Source organism: Martes martes (genome assembly GCF_963455335.1).
Source record: "Martes martes genome assembly, chromosome: 3".
NCBI classification, from domain to species: Eukaryota; Metazoa; Chordata; class Mammalia; order Carnivora; family Mustelidae; genus Martes; species Martes martes.
Window position 1 is genome coordinate 130,774,366 of NC_137890.1, and position 19,170 is coordinate 130,793,535.

The 19,170-nt window shown below is 37.5% G+C and overlaps 2 protein-coding genes across 4 annotated transcripts in view; one reads left to right on the forward strand and one right to left on the reverse strand.

Annotated features, from left to right (window-relative positions):
• Positions 1–6,728: 6,728 nt before the first annotated feature.
• On the reverse strand, positions 6,729–12,258 carry PHOSPHO2 (phosphatase, orphan 2). 3 transcript variants are annotated; one of them, XR_013966604.1, is made up of 4 exons: positions 12,012–12,258; positions 11,388–11,421; positions 9,708–9,883; positions 6,729–7,492 (listed from the first exon to the last, which is right to left on the reverse strand). XR_013966604.1 is itself a non-coding variant. In XM_080799677.1 (3 exons), the coding sequence occupies exon 3, from the start codon at positions 7,464–7,466 to the stop codon at positions 6,741–6,743; it is 726 nt and encodes a 241-aa protein (XP_080655803.1). In that variant the 5' UTR covers positions 7,467–7,492; positions 11,388–11,421; positions 12,012–12,246; the 3' UTR covers positions 6,734–6,740. The 3 variants fall into 3 exon arrangements, 2 of the variants coding, with proteins under 2 accessions (XP_080655803.1, XP_080655804.1); XM_080799677.1 differs by lacking the exon at positions 9,708–9,883 and having other exon boundaries at positions 6,734–7,492; positions 12,012–12,246; XM_080799678.1 differs by lacking the exons at positions 11,388–11,421; positions 12,012–12,258 and having other exon boundaries at positions 6,734–7,492; positions 9,708–9,848.
• Positions 12,259–12,398: 140 nt separating this feature from the next.
• CFAP210 (cilia and flagella associated protein 210) overlaps positions 12,399–19,170 on the forward strand; it is a gene marked incomplete at its 5' end in the record, with an annotated part of 34,305 nt that continues 27,533 nt past the window's right edge. Inside the window, 2 exons of the mRNA XM_080799407.1 lie at positions 12,399–12,495; positions 18,594–18,820. Of these exons, the coding sequence (XP_080655533.1) occupies positions 12,399–12,495; positions 18,594–18,820 (324 nt within the window). The remainder of the gene's footprint in view (positions 12,496–18,593; positions 18,821–19,170) is intronic.

Consider the following 19,170-nt stretch of genomic DNA (forward strand, 5'->3'; position numbering starts at 1 on the left):
TTGGAAATTGAAGCCTCTTGCCAACAACCAGCAATGAATTGAGACTTCCTGATAACAAGCCGTGAGGAACTGCAGTCTCCTGCCAGAAGCCGTGTGAGCAAGCCACCTTGCAAGCAGAGCCTGCAGCCTTAATGGAACTTTTATGGCTACAAGCCTAGCTGACATCTTTTTTTTTTTTTTAAGATTTTATTTATTTATCCAAAAGAGAGGGACAGCGAGAAAGGGAACACAAGCAGGGGCAGTGGGAGAGGGAGAAGCAGGCTTCCCGCTGAGCAGGGAGCCCAATGCGGTCTCGATCCCAGGACTGTGGGATCATGACCCAAGTGGAAGGAAGATGATTAACGACTGAGCCACGAGGGCACCCCTCTAGCTGACATCCTGACCTGTTAAAGATCCTAAACAACCCAGTAAAGTGCTCCTGAATTCCTCATCCACAGAAACTGTGAGATACTGCTTAGCTTTAAGCTGTTAAATTCTGAGGTAATTTGCTATGCAGCAATAGATAAAAAGAGCCAACATATGACCAAAGTTTACTCAAGAAAAATTATAAAACATGAATAGTCCTATATCTATTAAGGAAATTGAATTAGCAGCTAAAATTCTGTCAACAAAGAAAACTCCAGGCCTGGATGGCTTCACTGTTGAATTGTATCAACATTTAAGAAAGAAAGAATGCCAGTTATTAGATTAATTGTTTTTCTTTTCAATGTCATTTTTTCCTCTGACTGCTTTTTCCATCTTTGGTTATCAGTGGTTTAACAGTGAAGTGATTCTATGTATTTTTTCTTTTTATTTATCCTGTTTGGGGTTTGTAAAGACTCTTGAATTTATTTTGCTGTTGTACATCAATGTTGTAAAGTTCTGTTATTATCTTTTAAAACACTGCATGTTTAATTTTTTTCCTCCTCTCCTATGTTTCCATGTTAGACCTTACATATCTTCCATGTTTCTTTTCTTCTGTATTTTCATTGTTTTGTCTCTTTCCACATCATTCTGGTTGTTTCCTTCTAACTTGTGCTCATTCACTAACTCTTCAGCTGTTCTGCCATCAAATCCATCCACCAAGATTCTAATTTCAGTCATGGTAACTTTCAGTTCTAGTATTTCCATATTGTTTATGTAATTTTCAGTTTTTTGCCAAAATTCTCATAAGTTTCGTTTGTGTCTGAAAATGCTAATATCTAGAGGTCCTGCAGATCTGTTTAAATGGAAGCTTCTGCTGCTTCTGGTATTCATTCATGTCTTTTGGTGTGGCTACTTTTTATCGTATGCTCCAAAAGGTACTTGCAAAACTATTTATAGAATTTATTTTGAGGCCTACTGCATTAATTTTTCTACTGCTGCATAACAGTATTACCACAAGTTTAGCATCAAGAAACAAGAGACAGGGGCGCCTGGGTGGCTCAGTGGGTTAAGCCGCTGCCTTCGGCTCGGGTCGTGCTCCCAGGGTCCTGGGATCGAGCCCCACATCGGGCTCTCTGCTCAGCGGGGAGTCTGCTTCCCCCTCTCTCTCTGCCTGCCTCTCTGCCTCCTTGTGATCTCTGTCTGTCAAATAAATAAATAAAATCTTTAAAAAAAAAAAAACAGACAGACATTTCTTATCTCATAGGTTCCGCAGATCATGAGTCCAAACACACCTCCACTGAATCTTCTGTTCCAGGGTCTCACAAAGCCAAACCAAGGTGTCAGGCTGAGCTGGGATCTCAGCCAAGGTCCCACTAGGTCCCACTAGGAAGGGATCCACTTCCAAGCTCACATAGTTGTAGCATAAGGGCCACTGCACCAGGGGCTACTCTTTGCTGTTGGCTAGAGGTCACCCTCAATTGCTTGTCATGTGGCCCTCTCTGAAGTCCTGTTCACAACAGAGCAGCTTGCTTCTTTGAAATCAAGAGAGAGAAAATAATAATAATAATAATAATAATAATAATAAGAAGAAGAAGAAGAAGAAGAAGAAGAAGAAGAAGAAGGGTGCCTGCGTGGCTTAGTTGGTTAAGCCTTGGACTCTTGGTTTTGGCTCAGGTCAGGATCTCAGGGTTGTGAGATTGAGCCTCACCTTGGGCTGCATGCTCAGCATGGAGTCTGTCTGGGATTCTCTGTGCTCCTTCCTCCTGCTCACATGCATGTACTCTCCCTAATAAATAAATCTGAAAGAATAAAATAAAGGGAGAGAATTCATTAATAAGATAAACATTATAATCTGATATAATGTAATCATGTCACATTATCACATACATCCCATCATCTTTGTGGTATTCCATTGATTAGAAGCAAATCGTAAGTCATACACACACACACACACACACACACACACATACACACACACAAAATACCAGGATAGAGGGATCATGAGGGGCCACCTTAGAGTCTGTCCACCACACTTGGATATTAATTTCCTCTTGAGGGAATCTAGATTTGCTTCTGCCAAGCACCTGGGAGGTCTAAATATCCTAGGTAATCTCATTTCCTTACTCAGTTACCTAAAAGTAAATGTGTTTCAACATAATCTAATTTATTAATTTATAGCAAAACAAAGATTCAAACAAAGAATTACATTTTTAGCCTAGAAAAAACAGATGGTACAAATTTTTCCCATTAAATTATGTTGAAAATCTACTTTTGGAGCTTCTCATAATGAAAAGAAAATTCTATTATTACATAATGGAAATTTATGCCTAAAACACGAGAGTCTAGAAGTTAGCATAGAATTATAAAACTTACAAAGTAGTTGGTGTTTTGCTAATACCCTCATGTGAAAGTCTCTTAAATGTTGAATATTCCTACTATTATATATCGTATCGCTCAAATATGCATCACTAATCTTGAGAAAGAAGAACAAAGCTGAAGTATCACAATCCCAGATTTCAGTATATATTACAAAGCTGTAATAAACAGAACAGTATGGTACTGGCACAAAAGTAGACACACAGATCAGTGGAACAGAATGGAGTCCAGAAATAAACCTAAATTATGCGCCCAATTTATCTACAATAAAAGAGGCAAAAATATACAATGAGGAAAAGACAGTCTCTTTCATAAATGGTGTGGGAAGGGGTGCCTGGGTGGCTCAGTCAGTTAAGTGTCTGATTCTTGATCTTGGCTTAAGTCATGATCCAGGATTGTAAGATCCCGCCCCGCATTAGGCTCCGCACCAGGTATGAAGGCTGCTTGGCATTCTCTCTATCCCTCTGCCCCTCCCTACTCTCTCTTTCTCTTAAGAAACAAAATAAAACAAAACAAATAAAAAAAAACAAATAATAAAAAAGAAAGAAATGCCTCATATTTAAAAGTAATAATAATAATAATAATGGTGCTGGGAAAACTGGACAACTACATGCAAAAGAATAAAACCAGACTCTTTCTTACACCATACACAAGCATAAATTCAAAGTGATTAAAGATCTAAATATGAGATTTAAACCATAAAACTCCTAGAAGAAAACAGAGGCAGTAATCTCTTTGACATCGGCCTCAGCAACATTTTTCTAGATATATCTCCTCCAGGCAAAGGAAACAAAAATAAACTACTAGTTCTACACCAAAATAAAAAGCTTTTGCACAGCAAAAGGAAATATCAACAAAACAAAAAAGCAAACTACTGAATGGGAGAAGATATTTGTAAATGATATATCCAATAAGAGGTTAATATCCATCAAGTATAAAGAACTTACACAATTCAACACCAAAGAAATGATCCAATTTTAAAAATGGGCAAAAAATACGAGCAGAGAGACATTTCTCCAAAGAAGACATATAGACGGCTAAGAGACACATGAAAAGCTGCTGAACATCACTCATCATCAGGGAAATGCAAATCAAAACTACAGTGAGATAATACCTTACACCTATCAGAATGGCTAGTAACACAAAGACAAGAAATGGTAAGTGTTGGCAAGGATGTGGGGGAAAAGGAAACTTCAGGCACTGCCAGTGGGAATGTAAATTGACGCAGCCACCATGGAAAACAGTATGGAGGTTTTTTTGTTGGTTTTTTTTTTTTTATGATTTTTATTTATTCGTTTGACAGAAATCACAAGTAGGCAGAGAGGCAGGCAGAGAGAGAGAGAGGAGGAAGCAGGCTCTCCGTGGAGCAGAGAGCCCGATGTGGGGCTCGATCCCAGGACCCCGGGATCATGACCTGAGCCAAAGGCAGAGGCTTTAACCCATTAAGCCACCCAGGCGCCCTGGAGGTTTATTTTTTTTAAAAAATGGGGCACGTGGGTGGCTCAGTCATTAAGCGGCTGCCTTTGGCTCAGGTCATGATCCCAGGGTCCTAGGATCAAGGCCCACATCAGGCTCCTTGCTGGGTGGGAAGCCTGCTTCTCCCTCTCCTGCTCCCCCTGCTTGTATTCCCTCTCTCTCTGTGTCTCTGTCTGTCAAATAAATAAATAATATCTTAAAAAAAAATCTTTTAAAAAGTGTAAATACTATACGATCCAGTAATCCCACTAGGGGTATTTACTGAAAGAAAATAAAAACACGAGGGACGCCTGGGTGGCTCAGTTGGTTGGCCGGCTGCCTTCGGCTCGGGTCGTGGTCCCAGGGTACTGGGATCGAGTCCCGAGTTGGGCTCCTTGCTCAGCGGGGAGCCTGCTTCTCCCTCTGCCTGCCACTCTGTCTGCCTGTGCTCACTCTCTGACAAATAAATAAATAAAATCTTAAAAAAAAAAAAAGAAAAGAAAAACACGAGTTCAAAAAGATATATGCAACCCTGGGGCGCCTGGGTGGCTCAGTGGGTTAAAGCCTCTGCCTTCGGCTCAGGTCATGATCCCAGGGTCCTGGGATCGAGCCCCACATCTGACTCTCTGCTCAGCAGGGAGCCTGCTTCCCTTCCTCTCTCTGCCTGCCTCTCTGCTTACTTGTGATCTCTGTCAAATAAATAAATAAAATCTTTTAAAAAAAAGACATATGCAACCCTATGTTTATTGCAGCATTATGTATAATAGCCCAGACATGGAAGAAATCTATGTCTATCATAGTTGAGTAAAGATGTGATATGTCCACACACACACACACACACACACACACACACACAGGAATATTACTCAGCCACAAAAAAGGATGGGAGTTTGCCATTTGCAACAACATGGATGGGCCTAGAGGACATTATGCTAAGTGAAATAAGTCAGGAAAAGAGATATACCATACAATTTCCCTTATATGTATGGTTTGAAAAATAAAACAAGCAGAAACAGACCCATAAATATAGAGAATAAACCCATTGTTGCCAGACATATGTAGAGTGGAGGGAAGGGGAAAGTGAGGAAGAGAAGTAGGAGATATAGGCTTCCTGTCATGGAATGAGTGAGTCACAGGATGAGAGATACAGTATAGGGAATATAGTCACCAGTATTGTAACAGTCTTCCACGGTGACAGATGGGGGAGTCACACCTGAGGTGAACATAGATAGCATGATGCATAAACATGTAAAATATAAACTTGTCCAAACACCATGTTGTACACCTGAAACTAATGTAACACGGTATCAGCTAAACTTAAAGAATAAAAAGGAAGAAAAACCACAATAAAAAATGAGGCATTGGCGGGAAGCCTACTTCTCCCTCTCCCACTCCTCCTGCTTGTGTTCCCTCTCTTGCTGTGTCTCTCTCTGCCAAATAAATAAATAAAATCTTAAAAAAAAAAAAAATGTGGCATGTGTGTGGCTCCATCGGTTAAGAACTTGATTCTTGATCTCAGCTCAGGTCTCAATATCAGGGTTGTGAGTTCAAGCCCCATGTTGGGCTCCATGAAGCGTCCTTAAAAAAATAAAAGACGTTGTTCCTAAATAGAAATAACATACTGACTAAACCAGCATACTGGAATTATAGCCTGTGATGCTGATAAAAATTTAAAACATTTGAAGAACATTAATTTATTTCATTTAAAAAAAAAGAAAATCTGAAATTTGTATAAACTTGTGCAATAGATATTGCATCTGTATCTTTAAAAACTGATTTGGGGAGCACCTGGCCGGCTCAGTTGGTTGAGCAGCCGACTTTTGGTTTTGGCTCAGGGCATGATCTCAAGGTCCTGGGATCACCTGTGTCAGGCTCCACACTCAACAGAATCTGCTTGTGAATTCTCTCTCTGACCTTCCCCGTTCATGCTCTCTCTCTCAAATAAATAAAATATTGACTTGGGAGTAGGACATTATATACATTTGGGAACCTTTTATTGTTACGTGAATGAAGTAACAGGCTTATTCTTAAGATCTGTAACTACGAGACATGCTTTTGAAGTAAGCATCTAAGAAAGTAAAATGTATGACCACTCTATCCGGGAATAAATTTTAAAATATTATCTACCTATCAACCACCTTTGACAGACACTAATTGCACCTACCTTAATCCTGTATTCCTTTCTTCCCCCAATTTTTCCCAGGCATATGGTCATCTGGAATAAAAGCTGTATTTTCATCCTTCCTTGCAGTCAGGTGGGGGGACCGTGACTAAGTCTTGGCCAAGAAAATTAAGTGAGGGTGCAACCTTCTCGCTCACTGCCCTCTGCCTTGCTGGTTAGTGTTGATGTGAGGAAATACTTTGAACAGCAATCTTGGAATGTGAGAGAGAAGCCAAGTGCTGAGGTTGCTAGAGCACCACAGCAGCCTTGTGATACTTACCTCTGAAACCCTGTTAAGTGAGGGGAAAAAAACCTTTCTTTTTCTAAAGCCACTTGTATTTGGGGTTTTAGTTTTATGCTGTTGTAGTAACCTTAACCAATACACATTGCAGCTGTTGGCATATTACTCCTTTATTAGAAATTGTAAATGAGAAATTATTTCAACACCTGAAGACCAAGCTATAACAGATGATTCCATAGGTTCAAGATTTTGAGACATTCTAGAAAGAGTTTTCTGTAAAGTGTATCCTTTCCGTGGCATGGCAACATCATTCTTCTTTAAAAAAGTTACTGGACAGACATCATTTCCACCATCACCTATATAAACAATTCGTGTATAATTCACTCCCTGTTGTAACTGTTTATCTACAAATTCTACCAAAACTACATTTTTGCAAAGATTTTTGGGGCACCTGTTGCAAGAATGAGCATGGTAACTTTTCACAGTGAGATGACCATTGCTATCAAAAGCTGCTGGATTTGTAAACACTTTATCAAACACATCATGAAAACTGGTAGCTTCTAAAACCCAATCTATGAAGACTGAATTTGAATCTGAAATAATGATGCAGTCAAATTTATCCTTGTTCTTTCTTATAAAGTTCAAAAGCTCCACCATCCCTAGAGTGAAAGGCATTGATATCACTGCTCTTTTCATTTCATCTTCTCTTACACCTTCATTTCCCAAATACTTAAAGACTCTGCCCATAAATTCTGTCCAAAATCCTTTTTCGTAAGAATCTTGTAGTTCAATAGGAAGCTTTTTCTCTGGAGCACACTGTACAATCCAGGTGTCACTATTATCATCTATGATTGTATTGTCAAAGTCAAAAACGAGCAAAATTTTCATGGTTCCAAAACCAAATGTGGGTTACCCTGAAAAACAAGAAATATTGTTTCCTAAACATACTGTTTTACATGTCTAGCTATTACACTTATTTAACAAACATTACTGAGTGTTAATCTGCTAAAACAAAGGGTTAATATAAAAAAAGTAAAATGATTAAGCATTTAAGGCTACCACTTAAGCATTTTTTTCTTAAGAAGCAAAGTTCATATTTGAGTACTTCAAGTAAATGGAAACAAAATATCTAAAAGGATATTCACAGTATTATTGTGTTCTGGTGGGTATGATTCTTTGACACTCAGAACTAAACTACAGAGTAAGCCAATGAGAGGAGTAATGAAATAATTATTCTCTTACAGCCTAATTTAGAAAAAGTATAAAAAAGACAGAAAAGTAGGCTAATCACTCTTATTATCTTTAAATTATCAATCATAAATTTATTAGTTTAAAATATTTACAATAATCCACATATTAAATAACTCACATATAATATAAATCCTCTGTATACTATCCTAAATTCTGACCAAATTTTAACACCATGACATCTTGCAAAATTTGAATAACTTTCCTAAAAAAGGCATTTAGCTTGAAATCATTAATGCCAGTGTTATAACTAAATGGTTGCTTGATGTTGTACTTGAAATCCTAAACAAATTAAAGCTGGGAGTCAATTCCATTCTTCTAAACTAGAAGTAACTTTTGTTAACAATTTTCACATTTATTTATATTTTCCCTAGACAGTTTAGCTCTGGAGTACCAAATAATCTGGGAATGTGTGAAAAATCTCATTGCTTATGATATGACAATTACTTAATTCTTAGTTTTCATTAAATGATAATGAAGGTCATTAATTATAAATCTTGAGAAAAGGAAAAACTAAACTGGTCAACAGATGGTATGGATAAAAATTATGTAAAAAAAGACAGTTACAAAGAATACCCATGAGAAACTATAATTACTGCGTATAAACAAAAAAATCTTTTTTTAAAAAGTAACTAATACTTTTAAAGATATCACAATACACTAGGCTAAGAACTTTACAATCTCATCATCTACTTAACTTCATAACCTTATTAAGTAGAAATTATTATCCTCATCTTAAAGATATATAAACTGAAGATTAAATATTTGTTAAGTTGATTAAATTTTAGTTAAGTGGAAGAGCTGAAATTTGGACTCAGGTCCACTTGACTCCAAAGTTCATACTTAAAGTACAGTACTCTAGTGCCCAAGAAATAGAATATTTAAAGCTTATTAATTAGTTTATTTTTTTGAGCTTATTTATTTTTTTGTAATCTCTACATCCAACATGGGGCTCAAATTTACAACCCCAAGATCAAGAGTCACATGGTCCTCCAAATGATGGAGCCAGGTGCCCCACTTATTAATCAGTTTAAAAATAAATATTAGGTGGTCATTTTGACAAAAAGATGTTTAATACATGAAAACATTAATTAATCCTGAAGTACATACTAACCATAATACCACATCTGTGACCTACTTATAACCATTCTGAAGTTTTAACAAGAAATCCTAAAAAGAAAAGTGAAGAACCTCACCAATAAGAAAAAGAAGGGATCAATTAAAAAATGGAAAACATGGCATTTAACCACATATATTCTCTGGTTTATCCAGTAGGTGAATAGATATCCAGTAGGTAAAACTGAGAATAGAGTTTACAGACTCATATAAGAGTAAATATTCTATGTCCCTCAATTTAGAATATCTGGAGAATAACTAACCCAGAAGGGTATCTCTTGTTGTGTGAATTTAGACAGTATGTATTACTCTGATAGTCTGGATCCTTATATCTCTAAATATCTAATCCAGGTGTCTACTGCTAGCTCCTAGAGATTTAAGTGCAGAATTCACTGTCATAGAAACAATGTAACATATAGGAATAAGGCATATTTGACAAACACATTAGCACTACACTCTAGGCACACTTTAAATTAAACATGCTTTTCAAGCATTCTGAACTTTATACATAATTTTAAAAAATTTTTCAAATGTAATTCATTGGTTGAAAACTGTCTCAAGCCTAGATTTAATGAGCCACAAGTTATCCAAATTCCTGAACTATTAACCTCAAAATAATAAGATACATCATAAGCCTGAAGTTAACATAGTTCTGCAATGGACTATTAATTTCTATCTAAAAGTGTACTTTTCTTAATTTTAGATCATTTTCTATTAGTTTTTTTTGTCACCACTCAACATAAACCTTTATTAAAAAATACTTACCCAACTTAGTATTTCCAAGACAATTATTTTTACTTCAGAATAGGGTTTAAGTTAAACAGTCATGACAATCTTCAGTTTTAAAACACCAGCCAGTTTCTAACCAACATTACTCCTACTCTATATGCAGGGAGCAAAGTCTTCTGGTTTGGAGCAAAGAAACGGAGACGTCTTAACTCCTAAAATTAATAAAAGTATTTAAGATATTTTTTTAAATTTATGTTTTCTAATTATGCTGTTTTCTCTCACATCAGAGAGGCACATGTTGGCAATAGGAGAAACAAAATCTTGATTAAACAAAGGTCTTAATTATAAAAAAGGGAATGTTATATGAATCTACATTCTTATCCATGGGATAAAATCACAAGCGTTAGGCTGATGACGCTGAGATTTCCAGATTCCATTTTCTTCTTTTTCTTGTTAAATAATACACAAGTACTACGTTCTGTTGTCCATAAACTTTCAAAGATTAGTGCTATATATATTTTTTTAAAGTCTTCAAAACTCAAGGATGTGCACAAAAATTAGTTGTAAGAATCTGGATCTATTTTAATCCAATTTGTTAAAATTCCAAAAGTAGTTACTAACTATTCTCTCCAAAAGCATGAGCAGTATATATTTGGTATCTCTGCAATGTTTCCTGCATTAACAATAGCCTAAGTGTTTTTTACAATACTGAAAATTTGAAACTACATAGACATCCAAGGATTGGGGACTGGTTAAATAAGATAATGTATATGATAACCAGATAATGAATATTTATGTAGCCTATAAAAGCTAAGATGTTTAGTACAAATTAAGTCACTAAATAGTGTGTACAGTATAATCGCATTTTGGTTTTAAAAAGATGTCTATGTTTACAGTGACAAGATCATGGGTGCTTCAATTGCAGTGCATTCTTTTTCTACACTGATTTTGTAATAATTTTTCCCCAGAATAAACTCTGTTTCAGATCAAAATGCAAATGCTACCTTAATTTCACAACAAAATAAAGCACAGGGGTGGAGTCAGAGAGATAACTAACTCTAGACAGACTTAGCTGTAAACATCCATGGGTTCAGTGAACCAGGTGTTGGAAGTTGAATGATACCGGACTATCATGTTAAATTGGCAAATTGCTGACATTGAATTTTATGATTCAATACTTTCCGTAACCTATTTAGTTAAAATTCCAGAGAATTTTTGTTAGGAGGTAATTCTCCATGGGTCTCTACTGGCTCTACATGCCTTACAAGCAAGACATGAACTGCTCTATGCTCTCGCCTATTGTCTCAAAAATGTATGTATAGTGAAAAGTCTTGAAAGGCATGTTTATTGTTCAGTATAATAAATATGGTTCCCTAAGCTCAGGGTTCCTGTCCTGTAAGGCAACACACTCCACTTGCAGGTGACTTCTGGGCCTCTTTGCATCATCCTGTGGGATGTGGAGCAAAACTGCTCATAGTCTACTGTTAATGCTGTATGTAAGTAATCCATCTCTGCCTAGGAGTCTGTGTCTTCTAAAGAACTGTGGAGGCTAAGTCGTTAGCCTGCAAGTGGGATAAAAATCTCTGACTCTTCCCAGCTTTTGACATTTTTACAACCATGCTTTCAAAAAACAAACAAACAAACAAAACCATCAATACTATATGTGCAAAAGCTAATTTCTGTCAACAATTATTTTATTAATCCTTTCTTACTTACCAGCATTATTACGGTGGAACATCTGATAGAAAACCTAAAGAAAAACAGTACAACTACGTGTTAGAACTTTAGTGATTAAAAATCTTACCTCCTTTCATTTTGAGCGACTCTAGTTTGATGCCTAATGTGTAGGTGTCCTAGCCGACTAGCTTATAATGAAATAATCTGTACTTCGATGTGTCAGAAAGGATCTTCTGAGACCTAGCCTGCATCCACTCTCAACAGTTTTTTGCGTCCTTCGTGGTCTGACTAGTCCCACAGATACATTCAATTTTACTATACTGTATTTAACGAGCAAATTAAAATGTCTTAAAGGTTCTAACATGAATGTTCTGGGACGATATCCAAGTTTTAACATTTCTCTCAAAAAAATAAAATATATATATATAAGATATTATATATATAAATATATATATTATATATATATAATATAATAAAATGTTATATATATATAAAGGCTTCATCTAACCTGGCTCATGGCTTAGAAACCGAAGTATTTAAAAACAGATTTTCTGTCCATGACTCTCTGGGTATCTATGGAAGGGAGGCCTCTGCCCTCCACCTTCCACCCGCGGAGGTCTGTGGGCCGCGCACACCAAGCCCAACCCTCGCTCTCCCACACACCTGCAGGGTCCGCACTGAACGCAGGCGCAGGCACCTTGCCGGGGGTCATCCCCTGTGAGGAGCGCGCTGGATGAGGATGGGAGCACCGGGCAGGGCCGGGTCCCCAGGGCTCCTCACTGACCCAGACCAGGTGTCAGCAGCAGCCTCGCCTCCGCGCCGCTCCCGCGGACTCTGCCCCCTGACCTCGTTCCCGTGCCTGTCGGGTTAGGGTAACCCGACAGGCACGCTGGGCCACGACTTCCCGCGCAGGCGCAATCCCTGTTTCCCAGCCCAAAGGCCCGTAGCAACACGCTCGCCGGTCCGCCGTCACTTCCGGCGGCGTTGCTAAGCAACTGCGCAGTTTGGCAAACATTCGGCGGGCTGGAGTGCTACTCGCCCAGCATCGGAGTCGCCTTTCCAAGTCACAAAGCGCCAAAGGCACCTACCTCGTTAGAGATGCTGGTGCGGTTTGGAAGGCGCTGTGGACGGGCGAAGGAAGACACAGGTGAGGTAAACTGGCCTATCTAGGAACAGGGATTGTTTCTGGCCTCCAGGCATAAGGTAAGGGTGGCAAATGAAAGTATTGGTTACTTTTTTTAAAAGGGCTCAACCAACTCGAAAGCATCGCCACAGGGCATCATTGGGCTCTGTGTAAATGGACGGTTTTGCCTTCAGATGAATAGGTGGGTGGGAAAAGCTTACACAAATAGAAGCGGAGAAAAGATAAGTCATAGACTCCCAGTTGACCGTCTGGTCTGATTCTCAAACAGTGCAGTAGCAGCTCCAAGAGTCTGGTGTTTGCTGAATTCCCTTAAGCTTTTGTTATTCACTGAGTGAATTGGAATATCTTTTGGAAATATCAGTGACCTCATTAGGGTCTTGGCTGTGCTGTGAACCTACTGAGTGCTCTTAGCAAAGTCTCTAATGGCAATGTCTCAATTTCCTCATCTCTAGAGTGAAGAAGTGTAAAAACTAATTCTACTTAGATAGTGTAATCTAGATGACCTTTTATAAAAATCTGATTTTTGAATAGAAGTAGCCTAGGGGGACATCTAAAGAACTCTTTAGCAATTCCAATGATTTTATTTTCTTAAGTCTGTAAATTCCCAATTAATGTTGTCATGGTGACCACTTGAACCTTGGGAATTTGGACATTCTTCATGTCATTGCCTGAACTTCTGTAGCAGTAGCACCTCTTTATGCCAGATGCAGAGTGAGGGCCAGCCATTAACTCACCAGTGGACACTAATGGGTATTTCTGCAGTGAAGAACCATGAAGTAGCAGCAGAAGGTCCTGACTGGTTGGAGAGAGAAAGTACCCATATGACATGCATTGAAAAAACACAATTAGTCTCACATACTCACTGTCTCATATACAAAATACTACAGTAAAAGTACTTTGATTTATCTGATAGATGTTAAATAATGTTTTGTGTCATTCAGTCCAAAAGTTACCATCCGAGGGGTACCTGACTGGCTCAGTCGGTAGAGTATGTGACTCTTGATCTCTAGGTCGTGAGTGTGAACGGCATGTTGGGTGTGGAGATTACAAATAAGTAAACAAAAAAAAGTTACTATCTGAGCCTTACTACTAAATTATAATCTCCATTTAGAAGAGGGTGAAGTAGGAGAGGGGCTCAGATATGTAGACAGCTATCTGTAAAACGATTATCTAAAGATTTAGTGGGGTGTCATCAGCCAGAAATCCATTTTGGAGATAACAATCTCCAAAAGTCCTCCTCTTTATTAAATGAAAAAGAACACTGACCAAAAAAAAAAAAAAAAAGAAAGAAAGAAAACCTGTCAGAACCAACATTCTTTTGAGAACTCAGGAAATTAACCAAAGGCTTGCAATAACTGGGGAGTGTTTATCAGGAAAAATAGCTAAATCTTGGTAACAACAGTATATTTTTTGCCATTTTAACTTGCTCTAATCCCATATTTTTCTCCTAGCCCCATGGAAGTCTAGAAAACCATTGCTACCACAGTGAAATCCAGTGGCTTAGTAATATGGAGGGGGCAGAACAGGATTGGATCCTCTCCAAATCTCCCCCCTCTTTAAGATAACTGTTATTTGACCTGTCTCACAGTTCCCTGGAAAATCCCACTCACAAGGCTTGACTTTATTTGACCTGACTCAGAGCTCACTGGGTATACCTGTTAAAATGATCAGTAGCAATTTTTTTTTTAACATCACAGCTATCTGATGTAGTGGTAACTGTTGGTACAAACAACAAACTAACCAAAAAACTTAAGAAGAATACCTGGGAAATGAGACCATAGGGGGCTGAAGATCCTACTTATTCCTGGGAATCCATAAGGACAAATGCATGCATCGTGCTGTGCACATGCCCAGGAAATACCTGAGAATGAAGCTTTCACCTCTGGCTGAATTTGAGGCTCTATGCAAGAAAAAGTAAAGGCTAAGACAGAGTTGTAAACTATCTGCCTGAGCATTGAAGTCATGCTGCACCACTCACAGAACATTTCTTAGCTAAGTCTGAGAAACTTATTTAAGGAAATAAAATTTAATTTAAGGAAACTGTCCAGTTATTAGCTGACAACTAAACTAACCAAGCTGAAATTCCAATAGCCACATACAATAAAGAATACAGACTTTACAGGTTTAGTTCCGGAAAAGCACTAAACAAACCACAACAGCAAAAACAAAACAAAAAAATATTGCTCTGTGAGGGGAATCCAACATCTAGACTTACCATATATCATTTAAAATGACAAGGCATGGGACGCCTGGGTGGCTCAGTTGGTTAAGCGGCTGCCTTCGGCTCAGGTCATGATCCCAGCGTCCTGGGATCGAGTCCCACATCGGGCCCCTTGCTTGGCAGGGAGCCTGCTTCGCCCTCTGCCTCTGCCTGCCACTCTGTCTGCCTGTGCTCTCTCTCTCTCTAATAAATAAAATCTTTAAAAAAAAATTAAAATGACAAGGCATGCAAAGAAATAAGAAATTATGTCCCAAACAGGAAAGAAGTTTTAATAGGAATTGTTCCTGAGGAAGCCAGATGTTAGACTTCTAAGCAATATTCTTGTGTAGATTTATAGCTAATATAAATATGTTCAGAGAACTAAATGTCAGAGAAACTACAGGAAAATATTAAGAATGCTGTCTCACAAAATAGACCATATCAATAAAGAGATAGAAATTATAAACAGAAACCAAGTAGAAATGTTCAAGTTGAAAAGCACAATGGTTTAAATGAAAAATTTACTACAGGATATCAATAGCAGGTGACTGTGGAGAAGAAAAATTCCATGAACTTGAACATAAATTGATTGAGGTTGTCCAGTCTAAGAAATAGGAAAAAAAAAGAATGAATAAAAATGAGCAGATCCTCAGAGAAATGTAGGACACAAACAAGTATACCAACATGCGTGCAATTTGAGTCTTAGAAGGAGTAGAGAGAAAAGGGTAGAAGAAAACATTTGAAGAAATAATGACTTCAGACTTCATAAATTTGATGAAAAACATTACATATTGAAGAGCTCATTGTCTGAATAGAATAAATTAAAACAGATCCAGAACCAGACATAGCTTGATGAAACTGTCAAAAGACAAAAGCAATAGCAGAATATATATTCCTTTCAAATGCACATAGAACATTCTTCAGGATAGACCATATGACAGGTTATAAAACAAGCCTTTATACATTTAAAAGGATAGAAATAATACAAAATATATTATCCAAACACAGTGGAATGACTTAGAAATCAATAATAGAAGTTTGGGGAATTCACAAGTATGAAGAAATTAAATGCTTTTAGGTTTTTAAGAATGGGTCAAAGAAGAAACCATGCAAATCAAAACCAAAATAAATGGTGGCTGTATGATGACTCACATAACATAATTAAAAAATGGTGGTTGTTAGAATGGCTATTATCAAAAAGATAAGAAATAACAAATGTTGGTGAGGATGTGGATAAAAGGGAAGCCTTGTGCACTCTTGTTGGGAATGTAAATTAGTGCAGACACTATTGAAAAGAGTATACAGGTTCCTCAAAAATTACAAATAGAATTACCATAGGATCCAGAAGTTCCACTTCTGGGTAGTTATCCAAAGAAAATGAGGACACTAATTCAGAGAGATATCTGCACCCCCATGTTCATTGCAATATTATTTACATATGTTAGAATATGGAAATAACCTTAAGTGTCTATTAATGGGTGAATAGGTAAAGAAAATATGGTTTGTATGTACAATAGAATATTATTTAGACCCAGAAAAGAAGAAAATCTTGCCATTGCAATAACATGGACTTTGAGGGGAATAAGTCGGACAGAGAAAGACAAATACTGTATGTTGTCATTTATATATGTGGAATATAAAAAACAAACAAACAAACAAAAAACTCCACAAAACCTTCCCAAAAACCAGACTCATAGAGGACAGACTGATGGTTGCCAGAGGCAGGAGATGGGCAGTGGGAGAAATGGTGAAGGAGGTCAAAAGGTACAAACTTGAAGTTATTATAAAATAAATAAGTCCTGAAGATGTAATGTATAGCATCAGGACTATAGTTAATACTATATGGCATAACTGAAACTTGCTAAGACAGTAGATCTTTAAAGTTCTTGTCACAAGAAAAAGATACTAATATGCTTAACAATATGTTAATCAAAAGGTAGATGGTTTAACCTAGTAACCTTTGTTTAGTTAGCCTTTAATTGCAAGTAGCACAAATCAAGTTGAGCCAGTTTAGGCAAAACAAAGGAAATTTGTTACAAGGATGTATTTGTCAGGACTCTGGTTACAAGTGACTTATCAAACTCATGATAGTTAAAACAAAGGGGACTATTTTGGCTCACATAGCTGGGAATTTTTTTTTTAAAGATTTTATTTATTTGTTTGACAGAGAGAGATCACAAGTAGGCATAGAGACAGGTTGGGGGTGGCGGGTGGGGGAAAGCAGGCTCCCTGCTGAGCGGAGAGCGGGATGCAGGCCTCAATCCCAGGACCCTGAGATCATGACCTGAGCTGAAGGCAGAGGCTTAACCCACTGAGCCACCCAGGTGCCCCATATAGCTGGGAATTTAGGTATAACTTGATCCAGGACACTATTCTACTTCCCAGCTTTGTGTAGCTTATTATGCGGGCGGAGACTTGGTATGTGATAGGCAAGATGGTACCTTTGGTTCTAAACTCACGCTTTAGCAACCAATTCCTCAATCCCATCAATCTTAATTCAATCCCCAAGGAGACTCTAATTGATCCTGGCAGCTTTTCTCTCAGTGTCTTTATCTCTTTCTGAAGTCATGTGATTTCTGGCTTCTGCTTTTCTCCCTAAGTCTGTTTCATTCATCTTATAATAAAAATAGTAAACATAATAGCTAACATATATTGAGAACATACTGTGTGCCACATCCTATCCTAATTTTCTTACATATATAACTTCATTTAATTCTCACATCAACCACATAAAGTAGGCCCTATTAATATCTCCATTTTGCAGTTAAGGAATTCAAGAGTTAAATAATTTTGTCGAGATTTACATAGTTCATATGTGGTCTGTTCCTTTACGATGCTTTTTAAGTCATATATAGAATATCCAACTCAATCATATTTAAAAATAAGGAAATTTATTTGCCCATGTAACAGGAACTCCAGGCTTCAGGTCTGATTGATTTGGCATTATAATGAGACACTCATTGCCCCACATTCCTCCTTTGTTTCTCCTTTGTGGTTCACAGTAATAGCTTCACTGTAAGGCTGCTTCCTTTTGTGGTCATAGGATGGTTGTCTGTCAGTTCTTTATGCTTCCTTGGTCATATCTAGTTTAAGAGTCACTCTCAGATGTCTTTCCCAGAAGAACAAGAAAGAACCTTTCTAAAAGTCACAAATAAATCTCTTTTCCTTTTGTTTAATTATTACAGAAATAATTATTGGCAAAGGAGATGCAAGTATTCTTAAACTAATGAGGCCCACCCTGAGATCGTAGTTTTCCAAATTACATTGCTGCTACTCAATTAGGAAGGGATTGAATAGAGTCAATGATGATGTCCACAACTTTTTTTTTTTCTTTTTAAAGATTCTATTCATTTATCTGACAGACAAAGATTACAAGCAGGCAGAGAGGCAGGCAGAGAGAGAGGAGGAAGCAGGCTCCCCACTGAGCAGAGAGCCCGATGCGGGGCCAGATCCCAGGACCCCGGGACCATGACCCAAGCCAAAGGCAGAGGCCCAACCCACTGAGCCACCCAGGCGCCCCGATGTCCACAACTTCTAAAGATGAACATTCCCCCAAATTATCCATTTATAGACTGCTACTTGGTCAGTTTTGAAAAAATGTTTTAATAACAGCCTGTTGGGGTAGGTATTGATCTCAACTTTAAAGATGTTGATACTGAGTCTCCAAAAAGTTGAATGACTTATCTCAGTTTACAGAGTAAGGAAATGACCAAGGGAAGACTCAAATCTGTCTTTTGATTCCAAGTTCTTATATATTTTGTGCTTAATCTCAGTGTTCTTAAACTAACGAGAATAAAATTATTTAAAATAATTTCCAGATATCATGACAATATAGAAATGTCTGAGAAAAAACATTTAAACTCTTGAAGGTCTTTAACATTCATTCTTTAAAATTTATTAGAAATAAAGAACTCTGAAGAAGATCAAGCTCTCTATCCACCTCTTCTACCTAGCAAGGTAGATCTCCGGGAGGTTACCATAATTCCACAGAATGAGTGGAAAAGGATTCAAGATAGCCTTGATAGTTTGACAAGAGAAGCAGCATGTCTTCGTGCAGAAAGAAAGGCAAAGAAAGAAATGCATTTCCGATCCCAAGAAGTGGTAAAACATTGGACTAACACATACGCAGTAAGTATTAATCACCCAGGAGTACACATGCACTGAAGATTCACTCTCTTTTCTTAGTACTCTTATATGTTTTTTTTACATGTAAAATACCATAAAAAATACTTTGAAACACATTCTCAACAGCTTTATTTAGGAGAAGTGACACACAATAAAGTAGACATATTTAAAGTGTACAATTTGATAAGTTTTGGCATAATTACACACCCCTGAAACCATTATAATTAAGATAATGAACATACTCATTACCCAAAGTTTCCTCGTACTCAGTTTACTGCTTCTCATTCCTCCTCACTCTTTTTCAGACAACTGATCTGCTTGCTTCCTTTCTTTTTTTTTTTTTTCAAGATTTT